This window comes from Salvelinus fontinalis, chromosome 8 (genome assembly GCF_029448725.1).
Source record: "Salvelinus fontinalis isolate EN_2023a chromosome 8, ASM2944872v1, whole genome shotgun sequence".
Taxonomy (NCBI): domain Eukaryota; kingdom Metazoa; phylum Chordata; class Actinopteri; order Salmoniformes; family Salmonidae; genus Salvelinus; species Salvelinus fontinalis.
In genome coordinates, this window is record NC_074672.1 from 48,105,049 (window position 1) to 48,120,118 (window position 15,070).

The following is a 15,070-nucleotide window of genomic DNA, read 5'->3' on the forward strand; positions in this document are numbered from 1 at the left end:
CCCCTGTATATAGCCTCCACATTGACTCTGTACCGGTATCCCCTGTATATAGCCTCCACATTGACTCTGTACCGTAACACCCTGTATATAGCCTCCACATTGACTCTGTACCGGTACCCAATGTATATAGCCTCCACATTGACTCTGTACCGGTACCCCCTGTATATAGCCTCCACATTGACTCTGTACCGGTATCCCCTGTATATAGCCTCCACATTGACTCTGTACCGTAACACCCTGTATATAGCCTCCACATTGACTCTGTACCGGTACCCCCTGTATATAGCCTCCACATTGACTCTGTACCGGTACCCCCTGTATATAGCCTCCACATTGACTCTGTACCGGTACCCCCTGTATATAGCCTCCACATTGACTCTGTACCGGTACCCCCTGTATATAGCCTCCACATTGACTCTGTACCGTAATACCCTGTATATAGCCTCCACATTGACTCTGTACCGTAACACCCTGTATATAGCCTCCACATTGACTCTGTACCGGTATCCCCTGTATATAGCCTCCACATTGACTCTGTACCGGTACCCCCTGTATATAGCCTCCACATTGACTCTGTACCGTAACACCCTGTATATAGCCTCCACATTGACTCTGTACCGTAACACCCTGTATATAGCCTCCACACTGACTCTGTAACGCTACAGAGTCAATGATAGAGAAATATTTTTTACTTTTTTTTTTACTTTTAATTTATTTAGTAAATATTTTCTGAACTCTATTACTTGAACTGCATTGTTGGTTAAGGGCTTGTACTTTTCAGCATTTCACGGTAAGGTACCCGTTGTATTCGGCATTTCACGGTAAGGTACCCCGTTGTATTCGGCATTTCACGGTAAGGTACCCCGTTGTATTCGGCATTTCACGGTAAGGTACCCCGTTGTATTCGGCATTTCACGGTAAGGTACCCCGTTGTATTCGGCATTTCACGGTAAGTTACCCCGTTGTATTCGGCATTTCACGGTAAGGTACCCGTTGTATTCGGCATTTCACGGTAAGGTACCCGTTGTATTCGGCATTTCACGGTAAGTTACCCCGTTGTATTCGGCATTTCACGGTAAGGTACCCGTTGTATTCGGCATTTCACGGTAAGGTACCCGTTGTATTCGGCATTTCACGGTAAGGTACCCGTTGTATTCGGCATTTCACGGTAAGGTACCCCGTTGTATTCGGCATTTCACGGTAAGGTACCCAGTTGTATTCGGCATTTCACGGTAAGGTACCCCGTTGTATTCGGCATTTCACGGTAAGGTACCCAGTTGTATTCGGCATTTCACGGTAAGGTACCCCGTTGTATTCAGCACGTGCGACAAATAACATTTGATTTGGATGAATGAGATAGTTGGCTGCATTAGTACTACATTTGGGAGTTGTCGATGACCTCTGAACGCTTGTTTTATGATGTTGTTGTTGTTGTTTACATGTTGTGACTGTTGTGTGTATGCAGCTGCCGGTGTCAGTGAACATGCTGGATGTGTACAGCAGTGGCGGGATGGCTGTGCCTACCGTCTCCAACTCCTGTCCTGCCGACCTGCACAATGTCAAGACTGAGTTAACCGGTACCGGTAAATAGTTCTAGTCTAAAACACACTTAACACTAAAGATTAAAACGCTCGCTCTCTTATCTCGATCTCCCCTTCTCTCTTTCTGTCTGTAAAAAAAAGTTCCTCTCCTAAATCACACTCAATATCACCTGTCTGTCCTGTCTGTCTGTCAACTTTCTGACCCTGTCTGCCTGCCTGCCTGCCTGTCTGTCTCTCAAATTTCTGACTCTGACTCTGTCCCTGTGTCTGTCTCTCTCTCTGACTCTGTCCCTGTGTCTGTCTCTCTCTCTCTGACTCTGTCCCTGTGTCTGTCTCTCTCTCTGACTCTGTCCCTGTCTCTCTCTCTGACTCTGTCCGTGTGTCTGTCTGTGTCTCTCTGACTCTGTCCCTGTGTCTGTCTGTCTCTCTCTCTGACTCTGTCCCTGTGTCTGTCTCTCTCTCTGATTCTGTCCCTGTGTCTGTCTGTCTCTCTCTGACTCTGTCCCTCTGTCTGTCTCTCTCTCTGACTCTGTCCCTCTGTCTGTCTCTCTCTCTGACTCTGTCCCTCTGTCTGTCTCTCTCTCTGACTCTGTCCCTCTGTCTGTCTCTCTCTCTGACTCTGTCCCTGTGTCTGTCTCTCTTTCTGACTCTGTCCCTGTGTCTCTCTCTCTCTCTGACTCTGTCCCTGTGTCTGTGTCTGTCTCTCTCTCTGACTCTGTCCCTGTGTCTGTCTCTCTCTCTCTGACTCTGTCCCTGTGTCCGTCTCTCTCTCTGACTCTGTCCCTGTGTCTGTCTCTCTCTCTGACTCTGTCCCTGTGTCTGTCTCTCTCTCTCTGACTCTGTCCCTGTGTCCGTCTCTCTCTCTGACTCTGTCCCTGTGTCTGTCTCTCTCTCTCTGACTCTGTCCCTGTGTCCGTCTCTCTCTCTGACTCTGTCCCTGTGTCTGTCTCTCTCTCTGACTCTGTCCCTGTGTCTGTCTCTCTCTCTCTGACTCTGTCCCTGTGTCCGTCTCTCTCTCTGACTCTGTCCCTGTGTCTGTCTCTCTCTCTCTGACTCTGTCCCTGTGTCCGTCTCTCTCTCTGACTCTGTCCCTGTGTCCGTCTCTCTCTCTGACTCTGTCCCTGTGTCTGTCTCTCTCTCTCTGACTCTGTCCCTGTGTCCGTCTCTCTCTCTGAATCTGTCCCTGTGTCTGTCTCTCTCTCTCTGACTCTGTCCCTGTGTCTGTCTCTCTCTCTCTGACTCTGTCCCTGTGTCTGTGTCTGTCTCTCTCTCTGACTCTGTCCCTGTGTCTGTCTCTCTCTCTGACTCTGTCCCTGTGTCTGTCTCTCTCTCTGACTCTGTCCCTGTGTCTGTCTCTCTCTCTGACTCTGTCCCTGTGTCTCTCTCTCCGACTCTGTCCCTGTGTCTGTCTCTCTCTCTGACTCTGTCCCTGTGTCTGTCTCTCTCTCTGACTCTGTCCCTGTGTCTGTCTCTCTCTCTGACTCTGTCCCTGTGTCTCTCTCTCCGACTCTGTCCCTGTGTCTGTCTCTCTCTCTGACTCTGTCCCTGTGTCTGTCTCTCTCTCTGACTCTGTCCCTGTGTCTGTCTCTCTCTCTGACTCTGTCCCTGTGTCTCTCTCTCCGACTCTGTCCCTGTGTCTGTCTCTCTCTCTGACTCTGACTCTGTCCCTGTCTCTCTCTCTGACTCTGTCCCTGTGTCCGTCTCTCTCTCTGACTCTGTCCCTGTGTCCGTCTCTCTCTCTGACTCTGTCCCTGTGTCTGTCTCTCTCTCTCTGACTCTGTCCCTGTGTCCGTCTCTCTCTCTGACTCTGTCCCTGTGTCTGTCTCTCTCTCTCTGACTCTGTCCCTGTGTCTGTCTCTCTCTCTCTGACTCTGTCCCTGTGTCCGTCTCTCTCTCTGACTCTGTCCCTGTGTCTGTCTCTCTCTCTCTGACTCTGTCCCTGTGTCTGTCTCTCTCTCTGACTCTGTCCCTGTGTCTGTCTCTCTCTCTGACTCTGTCCCTGTGTCTGTGTCTGTCTCTCTCTCTGACTCTGTCCCTGTGTCTGTCTCTCTCTCTGACTCTGTCCCTGTGTCTCTCTCTCCGACTCTGTCCCTGTGTCTGTCTCTCTCTCTGACTCTGACTCTGTCCCTGTCTCTCTCTCTGACTCTGTCCCTGTGTCCGTCTCTCTCTCTGACTCTGTCCCTGTGTCCGTCTCTCTCTCTGACTCTGTCCCTGTGTCTGTCTCTCTCTCTCTGACTCTGTCCCTGTGTCCGTCTCTCTCTCTGACTCTGTCCCTGTGTCTGTCTCTCTCTCTCTGACTCTGTCCCTGTGTCTGTCTCTCTCTCTCTGACTCTGTCCCTGTGTCCGTCTCTCTCTCTGACTCTGTCCCTGTGTCTGTCTCTCTCTCTCTGACTCTGTCCCTGTGTCTGTCTCTCTCTCTGACTCTGTCCCTGTGTCTGTGTCTGTCTCTCTCTCTGACTCTGTCCCTGTGTCTGTCTCTCTCTCTCTGACTCTGTCCCTGTGTCCGTCTCTCTCTCTGACTCTGTCCCTGTGTCTGTCTCTCTCTCTCTGACTCTGTCCCTGTGTCCGTCTCTCTCTCTGACTCTGTCCCTGTGTCTGTCTCTCTCTCTCTGACTCTGTCCCTGTGTCTGTCTCTCTCTCTGACTCTGTCCCTGTGTCTCTCTCTCCGACTCTGTCCCTGTGTCTGTCTCTCTCTCTGACTCTGACTCTGTCCCTGTCTCTCTCTCTGACTCTGTCCCTGTGTCCGTCTCTCTCTCTGACTCTGTCCCTGTGTCTGTCTCTCTCTCTCTGACTCTGTCCCTGTGTCTGTCTCTCTCTCTCTGACTCTGTCCCTGTGTCCGTCTCTCTCTGACTCTGTCCCTGTGTCTGTCTCTCTCTCTCTGACTCTGTCCCTGTGTCTGTCTCTCTCTCTGACTCTGTCCCTGTGTCTGTGTCTGTCTCTCTCTCTGACTCTGTCCCTGTGTCTGTCTCTCTCTCTCTGACTCTGTCCCTGTGTCCGTCTCTCTCTCTGACTCTGTCCCTGTGTCTGTCTCTCTCTCTGACTCTGTCCCTGTGTCTGTCTCTCTCTCTCTGACTCTGTCCCTGTGTCCGTCTCTCTCTCTGACTCTGTCCCTGTGTCTGTCTCTCTCTCTCTGACTCTGTCCCTGTGTCCGTCTCTCTCTCTGACTCTGTCCCTGTGTCTGTCTCTCTCTCTGACTCTGTCCCTGTGTCTGTCTCTCTCTCTCTGACTCTGTCCCTGTGTCCGTCTCTCTCTCTGACTCTGTCCCTGTGTCTGTCTCTCTCTCTCTGACTCTGTCCCTGTGTCTGTCTCTCTCTCTGACTCTGTCCCTGTGTCTGTGTCTGTCTCTCTCTCTGACTCTGTCCCTGTGTCTGTCTCTCTCTCTCTGACTCTGTCCCTGTGTCCGTCTCTCTCTCTGACTCTGTCCCTGTGTCTGTCTCTCTCTCTGACTCTGTCCCTGTGTCTGTCTCTCTCTCTCTGACTCTGTCCCTGTGTCCGTCTCTCTCTCTGACTCTGTCCCTGTGTCTGTCTCTCTCTCTCTGACTCTGTCCCTGTGTCCGTCTCTCTCTCTGACTCTGTCCCTGTGTCTGTCTCTCTCTCTGACTCTGTCCCTGTGTCTGTCTCTCTCTCTCTGACTCTGTCCCTGTGTCCGTCTCTCTCTCTGACTCTGTCCCTGTGTCTGTCTCTCTCTCTCTGACTCTGTCCCTGTGTCCGTCTCTCTCTCTGACTCTGTCCCTGTGTCTGTCTCTCTCTCTGACTCTGTCCCTGTGTCTGTCTCTCTCTCTCTGACTCTGTCCCTGTGTCCGTCTCTCTCTCTGACTCTGTCCCTGTGTCTGTCTCTCTCTCTCTGACTCTGTCCCTGTGTCTGTCTCTCTCTCTCTCTGACTCTGTCCCTGTGTCCGTCTCTCTCTCTGACTCTGTCCCTGTGTCTGTCTCTCTCTCTCTGACTCTGTCCCTGTGTCCGTCTCTCTCTCTGACTCTGTCCCTGTGTCTGTCTCTCTCTCTGACTCTGTCCCTGTGTCTGTCTCTCTCTCTCTGACTCTGTCCCTGTGTCTGTGTCTGTCTCTCTCTCTGACTCTGTCCCTGTGTCTGTCTCTCTCTCTGACTCTGTCCCTGTGTCTGTCTCTCTCTCTGACTCTGTCCCTGTGTCTGTCTCTCTCTCTGACTCTGTCCCTGTGTCTGTCTCTCCGACTCTGTCCCTGTGTCTGTCTCTCTCTCTGACTCTGTCCCTGTGTCTGTCTCTCTCTCTGACTCTGTCCCTGTGTCTGTCTCTCTCTCTGACTCTGTCCCTGTGTCTCTCTCTCCGACTCTGTCCCTGTGTCTGTCTCTCTCTCTGACTCTGTCCCTGTGTCTGTCTCTCTCTCTGACTCTGTCCCTGTGTCTGTCTCTCTCTCTGACTCTGTCCCTGTGTCTCTCTCTCCGACTCTGTCCCTGTGTCTGTCTCTCTCTCTGACTCTGTCCCTGTGTCCGTCTCTCTCTCTGACTCTGTCCCTGTGTCCGTCTCTCTCTCTGACTCTGTCCCTGTGTCTGTCTCTCTCTCTCTGACTCTGTCCCTGTGTCCGTCTCTCTCTCTGACTCTGTCCCTGTGTCTGTGTCTGTCTCTCTCTCTGACTCTGTCCCTGTGTCTGTCTCTCTCTCTCTGACTCTGTCCCTGTGTCCGTCTCTCTCTCTGACTCTGTCCCTGTGTCTGTCTCTCTCTCTGACTCTGTCCCTGTGTCTGTCTCTCTCTCTCTGACTCTGTCCCTGTGTCCGTCTCTCTCTCTGACTCTGTCCCTGTGTCTGTCTCTCTCTCTCTGACTCTGTCCCTGTGTCCGTCTCTCTCTCTGACTCTGTCCCTGTGTCTGTCTCTCTCTCTGACTCTGTCCCTGTGTCTGTCTCTCTCTCTCTGACTCTGTCCCTGTGTCCGTCTCTCTCTCTGACTCTGTCCCTGTGTCTGTCTCTCTCTCTGACTCTGTCCCTGTGTCTGTCTCTCTCTCTCTGACTCTGTCCCTGTGTCTGTCTCTCTCTCTGACTCTGTCCCTGTGTCCGTCTCTCTCTCTGACTCTGTCCCTGTGTCCGTCTCTCTCTCTGACTCTGTCCCTGTGTCCGTCTCTCTCTCTCTGACTCTGTCCCTGTGTCTGTCTCTCTCTCTGACTCTGTCCCTGTGTCTGTGTCTGTCTCTCTCTCTGACTCTGTCCCTGTGTCTGTTTCTCTCTCTGACTCTGTCCCTGTGTCTGTCTCTCTCTCTGACTCTGTCCCTGTGTCTGTTTCTCTCTCTGACTCTGTCCCTGTGTCTGTCTCTCTCTCTCTGACTCTGTCCCTGTGTCTGTCTCTCTCTCTGACTCTGTCCCTGTGTCTGTGTCTGTCTCTCTCTCTGACTCTGTCCCTGTGTCTGTCTCTCTCTGACTCTGTCCCTGTGTCTGTTTCTCTCTCTGACTCTGTCCCTGTGTCTGTCTCTCTCTCTCTGACTCTGTCCCTGTGTCTGTCTCTCTCTCTCTGACTCTGTCCCTGTGTCTGTCTCTCTCTCTCTGACTCTGTCCCTGTGTCCGTCTCTCTCTCTGACTCTGTCCCTGTGTCTGTCTCTCTCTCTGACTCTGTCCCTGTGTCTGTCTCTCTCTCTCTGACTCTGTCCCTGTGTCCGTCTCTCTCTCTGACTCTGTCCCTGTGTCTGTCTCTCTCTCTCTGACTCTGTCCCTGTGTCCGTCTCTCTCTCTGACTCTGTCCCTGTGTCTGTCTCTCTCTCTGACTCTGTCCCTGTGTCTGTCTCTCTCTCTCTGACTCTGTCCCTGTGTCCGTCTCTCTCTCTGACTCTGTCCCTGTGTCTGTCTCTCTCTCTGACTCTGTCCCTGTGTCTGTCTCTCTCTCTCTGACTCTGTCCCTGTGTCCGTCTCTCTCTCTGACTCTGTCCCTGTGTCCGTCTCTCTCTCTGACTCTGTCCCTGTGTCCGTCTCTCTCTCTGACTCTGTCCCTGTGTCCGTCTCTCTCTCTCTGACTCTGTCCCTGTGTCTGTCTCTCTCTCTGACTCTGTCCCTGTGTCTGTGTCTGTCTCTCTCTCTGACTCTGTCCCTGTGTCTGTTTCTCTCTCTGACTCTGTCCCTGTGTCTGTCTCTCTCTCTGACTCTGTCCCTGTGTCTGTTTCTCTCTCTGACTCTGTCCCTGTGTCTGTCTCTCTCTCTCTGACTCTGTCCCTGTGTCTGTCTCTCTCTCTGACTCTGTCCCTGTGTCTGTGTCTGTCTCTCTCTCTGACTCTGTCCCTGTGTCTGTCTCTCTCTGACTCTGTCCCTGTGTCTGTTTCTCTCTCTGACTCTGTCCCTGTGTCTGTCTCTCTCTCTCTGACTCTGTCCCTGTGTCTGTCTCTCTCTCTCTGACTCTGTCCCTGTGTCTGTCTCTCTCTCTCTGACTCTGTCCCTGTGTCTGTCTCTCTCTCTGACTCTGTCCCTGTGTATGTGTCTCTGACTTCTATCTCCTCCCCCCTCGCTCTCTTTTCTTTTTAAAGGTCTTACTCAGCATTGCTCACCCCCAACTTCCCCTGTCCAGTCAGACAGTCACACCCTGTTCCTCATTACAAAGCCTTGCCTTAGCCCCTCACGTAGAACCCTGCTCACTTATTCCCTCTTCCCTGTTTCACAATTTCATCTCACCGAGTAAAATCTCTGCGGCATATAACTTGGAACTATAGTCTAATAACTTGTTGAACATACTGTTTTTAAATCTGGTGTTTTTATTGACGTTTCAAGCGGTCTTTAGCAACCCCCCCCCCCCCCTGCAATATACTGATATCGTAGCGCTAAATGTTGATTTTGAAATTGTGTCTTGTAGAGGTGGAGGTTAAAGCTATGATGAAGGAGCGACAGAAAAAGGACAATCATAATCAGAGTGAGTATAGATTTTAAATACTTGGATACCACAATGGGATACCTATACTTTAAATGTACTTTTGTATTAGGGTTTAACAGTTGGTGAGCACCTTGGTGACGATGTTGACATGTTACTTCCTAGTTGAGAGACGCAGGAGGTTCAATATCAACGATCGCATCAAGGAACTGGGAGCTCTCATCCCCAAGTCGAGTGACCCGTGAGTACCCCCTCCTCCCACTGCTACTGTATATATTTAATCATCCTGCTGTTCCTTTCTCCTCACTGACCCCCCCCCCCCCGCCCACTGCTACTGTATATACACTGCTCAAAAAAATAAAGGGAACACTAAAATAACACATCCTAGATCTGAATGAATGAAATATTCTTATTAAATACTTTTTTCTTTACATAGTTGAATGTGATGACAACAAAATCACACAAAAATGATCAATGGAAATCAAATTTATCATCCCATGGAGGTCTGGATTTGGAGTCACACTCAAAATTAAAGTGGAAAACCACACTACAGGCTGATCCAACTTTGATGTATTGTCCTTAAAACAAGTCAAAATGAGGCTCAGTAGAGTGTGTGGCCTCCACGTGCCTGTATGACCTCCCTACAACGCCTGGGCATGCTCCTGATGAGGTGGCGGATGGTCTCCTGAGGGATCTCCTCCCAGACCTGGACAAAAGCATCCGCCAACTCCTGGACAGTCTGTGGTGCAACGTGGCGTTGGTGGATGGAGCGAGACATGATGTCCCAGATGTGCTCAATTGGATTCAGGTCTGGGGAACGGGCGGGCCAGTCCATAGCATCAATGCCTTCATTTCATTTCACTTCCTCTTGCAGGAACTGCTGACACACTCCAGCCACATGAGGTCTAGCATTGTCTTGCATTAGGAGGAACCCAGGGCCAACCGCACCAGCATATGATCTCACAAGGGGTCTGAGGATCACAAGGGGTCTGAGGATCTCATCTCGGTACCTAATGGCAGTCAGGCTACCTCTGGCGAGCACATGGAGGGCTGTGCGGCCCCCCCCAAAGAAATGCCACCCCACACCATGACTGACCCACTGCCAAACCGGTCATGCTGGAGGATGTTGCAGGCAGCAGAACGTTCTCCACGGCGTCTCCAGACTCTGTCATGTCTGTCACATGTGCTCAGTGTGAACCTGTCTTCTTGGTGTTCTCTGGCAAATGCCAAACGTCCTGCACGGTGTTGGGCTGTAAGCACAACCCCCACCTGTGGACGTCGGGCCCTCATACCACCCTCATGGAGTCTGTTTCTGACCGTTTGAGCAGACACATGCACATTTGTGGCCTGCTGGAGGTCATTTTGCAGGGCTCTGGCAGTGCACCTCCTTGCACAAAGGCGGAGGTAGCGGTCCTGCTGCTGGGTTGTTGCCCTCCTACGGCCTCCTCCACATCTCCTGATGTACTGGCCTGTCTCCTGGTAGCGCCTGCATGCTCTGGACACTACGCTGACAGACACAGCAAACCTTTTTGCCACAGCTCGCATTGATGTGCCATCCTGGATGAACTGCACTACCTGAGCCACTTGTGTGGGTTGTAGACTCCGTCTCATGCTACCACTAGAGTGAAAGCACCGCCAGCATTCAAAAGTGACCAAAACATCAGCCAGGAAGCATTGGAACTGAGAAGTGGTCTGTGGTCACCACCTGCAGAATCACTCCTTTATTGGGGGTGTCTTGCTAATTGCCTATAATTTCCACCTGTTGTCTATTCCATTTGCACAACAGCATGTGAAATTTATTGTCAATCAGTGTTGCTTCCTAAGTGGACAGTTTGATTTCACAGATGTGTGAATGACTTGGAGTTACATTGTGTTGTTTAAGTGTTCCCTTTATTTTTTGGAGCAGTGTATTTCACCATCTCATTGTTCCTTTCTCCTCACTGACCCCCCCTGCTACAACATAGTATCTAATCATCCTGCTGTTCCTTTCTCCTCACTGACCCCCCCTGCTACAACATAGTATCTAATCATCCTGCTGTTCCTTTCTCCTCACTGCCCCCCCCCCCCCTGCTACAACATGGTATCTAATCATGCTGCTGTTCCTTTCCCCTCACTGACCCCCCCTGCTACAACATGGTATCTAATCACCTCGCTGTTCCTTTCTCCTCACTGACCCCCCCTGCTACAACATAGTATCTAATCATGCTGCTGTTCCTTTCTCCTCACTGACCCCCCCTGCTACAACATAGTATCTAATCATGCTGCTGTTCCTTTCTCCTCACTGACCCCCCCTGCTACAACATAGTATCTAATCATGCTGCTGTTCCTTTCTCCTCACTGACCCCCCCTGCTACAACATGGTATCTAATCATGCTGCTGTTCCTTTCTCCTCACTGACCCCCCCTGCTACAACATAGTATCTAATCATGCTGCTGTTCCTTTCTCCTCACTGACCCCCCCCCCCCCCCCCTGCTACAACATAGTATCTAATCACCTCGCTGTTCCTTTCTCCTCACTGACCCCCCCTGCTACAACATAGTATCTAATCATGCTTCTGTTCCTTTCTCCTCACTGACCCCCCCTGCTACAACATGGTATCTAATCATGCTGCTGTTCCTTTCTCCTCACTGACCCCCCCCTGCTACAACATAGTATCTAATCATGCTGCTGTTCCTTTCTCCTCACTGACCCCCCCCCGCTACAACATAGTATCTAATCATGCTGCTGTTCCTTTCTCCTCACTGACCCCCCCTGCTACAACATAGTATCTAATCATGCTGCTGTTCCTTTCTCCTCACTGACCCCCCCCTGCTACAACATAGTATCTAATCATGCTGCTGTTCCTTTCTCCTCACTGATCCCCCCTGCTACTATTCATATTTAATCACCTCGCTGTTCCTTTCTCCTCACTGATCCCCCCTGCTACTATTCATATTTAATCACCTCGCTGTTCCTTTCTCCTCACTGATCCCCCTGCTACGGAGACAGGGAGACGCGTTGGAACAAGGGCACCATCCTGAAGGCGTCTGTGGACTACATCAGGAGGCTGCAGAAGGAGCAGCAGAGAGCCAAGGAGGTGGAGACCAGACAGAGGAAACTGGAGCACAGCAACCGTAACCTACTGCTACGTATACAGGTAATACTGACAGTAACCTACTGCTACCTATACAGGTAATACTGACAGTAACCTACTGCTACCTATACAGGTAATACTGACAGTAACCTACTGCTACCTATACAGGTAATACTGACAGTAACCTACCTATACAGGTACTACTGACAGTAACCTACTGCTACCTATACAGGTAATACTGACAGTAACCTACTGCTACCTATACAGGTAATACTGACAGTAACCTACTGCTACCTATACAGGTACTACTGACAGTAACCTACTGCTACCTATACAGGTAATACTGACAGTAACCTACTGCTACCTATACAGGTAATACTGACAGTAACCTACTGCTACCTATACAGGTAATACTGACAGTAACCTACTGCTACCTATACAGGTAATACTGACAGTAACCTACTGCTACCTATACAGGTAATACTGACAGTAACCTACTGCTACCTATACAGGTACTACTGACAGTAACCTACTGCTACCTATACAGGTAATACTGACAGTAACCTACTGCTACCTATACAGGTAATACTGACAGTAACCTACTGCTACCTATACAGGTAATACTGACAGTAACCTACTGCTACCTATACAGGTAATACTGACAGTAACCTACTGCTACCTATACAGGTAATACTGACAGTAACCTACTGCTACCTATACAGGTAATACTGACAGTAACCTACTGCTACCTATACAGGTAATACTGACAGTAACCTACCTATACAGGTAATACTGACAGTAACCTACTGCTACCTATACAGGTAATACTGACAGTAACCTACCTATACAGGTACTACTGACAGTAACCTACTGCTACCTATACAGGTAATACTGACAGTAACCTACTGCTACCTATACAGGTAATACTGACAGTAACCTACTGCTACCTATACAGGTACTACTGACAGTAACCTACCTATACAGGTACTACTGACAGTAACCTACTGCTACCTATACAGGTAATACTGACAGTAACCTACTGCTACGTATACAGGTAATACTGACAGTAACCTACTGCTACCTATACAGGTAATACTGACAGTAACCTACTGCTACCTATACAGGTAATACTGACAGTAACCTACTGCTACCTATACAGGTAATACTGACAGTAACCTACCTATACAGGTACTACTGACAGTAACCTACTGCTACCTATACAGGTAATACTGACAGTAACCTACTGCTACCTATACAGGTAATACTGACAGTAACCTACTGCTACCTATACAGGTACTACTGACAGTAACCTACTGCTACCTATACAGGTAATACTGACAGTAACCTACTGCTACCTATACAGGTAATACTGACAGTAACCTACTGCTACCTATACAGGTACTACTGACAGTAACCTACTGCTACCTATACAGGTACTACTGACAGTAACCTACCTATACAGGTAATACTGACAGTAACCTACTGCTACCTATACAGGTACTACTGACAGTAACCTACTGCTACCTATACAGGTACTACTGACAGTAACCTATTGCTACCTATACAGGTAATACTGACAGTAACCTACTGCTACCTATACAGGTACTACTGACAGTAACCTACTGCTACCTATACAGGTACTACTGATAGTAACCTACTGCTACCTATACAGGTAATACTGACAGTAACCTACCTATACAGGTAATACTGACAGTAACCTACTGCTACCTATACAGGTAATACTGACAGTAACCTACCTATACAGGTAATACTGACAGTAACCTACTGCTACCTATACAGGTAATACTGACAGTAACCTACTGCTACCTATACAGGTAATACTGACAGTAACCTACCTATACAGGTAATACTGACAGTAACCTACTGCTACCTATACAGGTAATACTGACAGTAACCTACTGCTACCTATACAGGTAATACTGACAGTAACCTACTGCTACCTATACAGGTAATACTGACAGTAACCTACTGCTACCTATACAGGTAATACTGACAGTAACCTACTGCTACCTATACAGGTACTACTGATAGTAACCTACTGCTACCTATACAGGTAATACTGACAGTAACCTACTGCTACCTATACAGGTACTACTGACAGTAACCTACTGCTACCTATACAGGTAATACTGACAGTAACCTACTGCTACCTATACAGGTAATACTGACAGTAACCTACTGCTACCTATACAGGTAATACTGACAGTAACCTACTGCTACCTATACAGGTAATACTGACAGTAACCTACTGCTACCTATACAGGTACTACTGACAGTAACCTACTGCTACCTATACAGGTAATACTGACAGTAACCTACTGCTACCTATACAGGTAATTCTGACAGTAACCTACTGCTACCTATACAGGTAATACTGACAGTAACCTACTGCTACCTATACAGGTAATACTGACAGTAACCTACTGCTACCTATACAGGTACTACTGACAGTAACCTACTGCTACCTATACAGGTAATACTGACAGTAACCTACTGCTACCTATACAGGTAATACTGACAGTAACCTACTGCTACCTATACAGGTACTACTGACAGTAACCTACTGCTACCTATACAGGTAATACTGACAGTAACCTACTGCTACCTATACAGGTAATACTGACAGTAACCTACCTATACAGGTAATACTGACAGTAACCTACTGCTACCTATACAGGTACTACTGACAGTAACCTACTGCTACCTATACAGGTAATACTGACAGTAACCTACTGCTACCTATACAGGTACTACTGACAGTAACCTACTGCTACCTATACAGGTAATACTGACAGTAACCTACTGCTACCTATACAGGTACTACTGACAGTAACCTACTGCTACCTATACAGGTAATACTGACAGTAACCTACCTATACAGGTAATACTGACAGTAACCTACTGCTACCTATACAGGTACTACTGACAGTAACCTACTGCTACCTATACAGGTAATACTGACAGTAACCTACTGCTACCTATACAGGTACTACTGACAGTAACCTACTGCTACCTATACAGGTAATACTGACAGTAACCTACTGCTACCTATACAGGTAATACTGACAGTAACCTACCTATACAGGTACTACTGACAGTAACCTACTGCTACCTATACAGGTACTACTGACAGTAACCTACTGCTACCTATACAGGTAATACTGACAGTAACCTACTGCTACCTATACAGGTACTACTGACAGTAACCTACTGCTACCTATACAGGTACTACTGACAGTAACCTACTGCTACCTATACAGGTAATACTGACAGTAACCTACTGCTACCTATACAGGTACTACTGACAGTAACCTACTGCTACCTATACAGGTACTACTGACAGTAACCTACTGCTACCTATACAGGTACTACTGACAGTAACCTACTGCTACCTATACAGGTAATACTGACAGTAACCTACTGCTACCTATACAGGTACTACTGACAGTAACCTACTGCTACCTATACAGGTAATACTGACAGTAACCTACTGCTACCTATACAGGTAATACTGACAGTAACCTACTGCTACCTATACAGGTAATACTGACAGTAACCTACTGCTACCTATACAGGTACTACTGACAGTAACCTACTGCTACCTATACAGGTAATACTAACAGT

General features: G+C 48.7%; 1 protein-coding gene and 1 long non-coding RNA gene across 6 annotated transcripts in view; one reads left to right on the forward strand and one right to left on the reverse strand.

The window, feature by feature from the left end:
* LOC129861358 (transcription factor E3-like) overlaps positions 1-15,070 on the forward strand; it is a 60,234-nt gene that overhangs the window by 34,613 nt on the left and 10,551 nt on the right. For 2 of the 5 annotated variants that reach the window (XM_055932734.1, XM_055932739.1), the window contains exons 6-9: positions 1,466-1,583; positions 8,338-8,394; positions 8,518-8,593; positions 11,320-11,488. In XM_055932734.1, coding sequence (XP_055788709.1) covers positions 1,466-1,583; positions 8,338-8,394; positions 8,518-8,593; positions 11,320-11,488 — 420 coding nt within the window. The remainder of the gene's footprint in view (positions 1-1,465; positions 1,584-8,337; positions 8,395-8,517; positions 8,594-11,319; positions 11,489-15,070) is intronic. The other 3 variants (XM_055932736.1, XM_055932735.1, XM_055932738.1) reach the window with 3 other exon arrangements.
* LOC129861359 (uncharacterized) lies at positions 13,943-14,482 on the reverse strand. The gene is made up of 3 exons (XR_008760567.1): positions 14,355-14,482; positions 14,116-14,319; positions 13,943-14,080 (listed from the first exon to the last, which is right to left on the reverse strand). It is a non-coding gene; the product is annotated as an uncharacterized LOC129861359 (long non-coding RNA).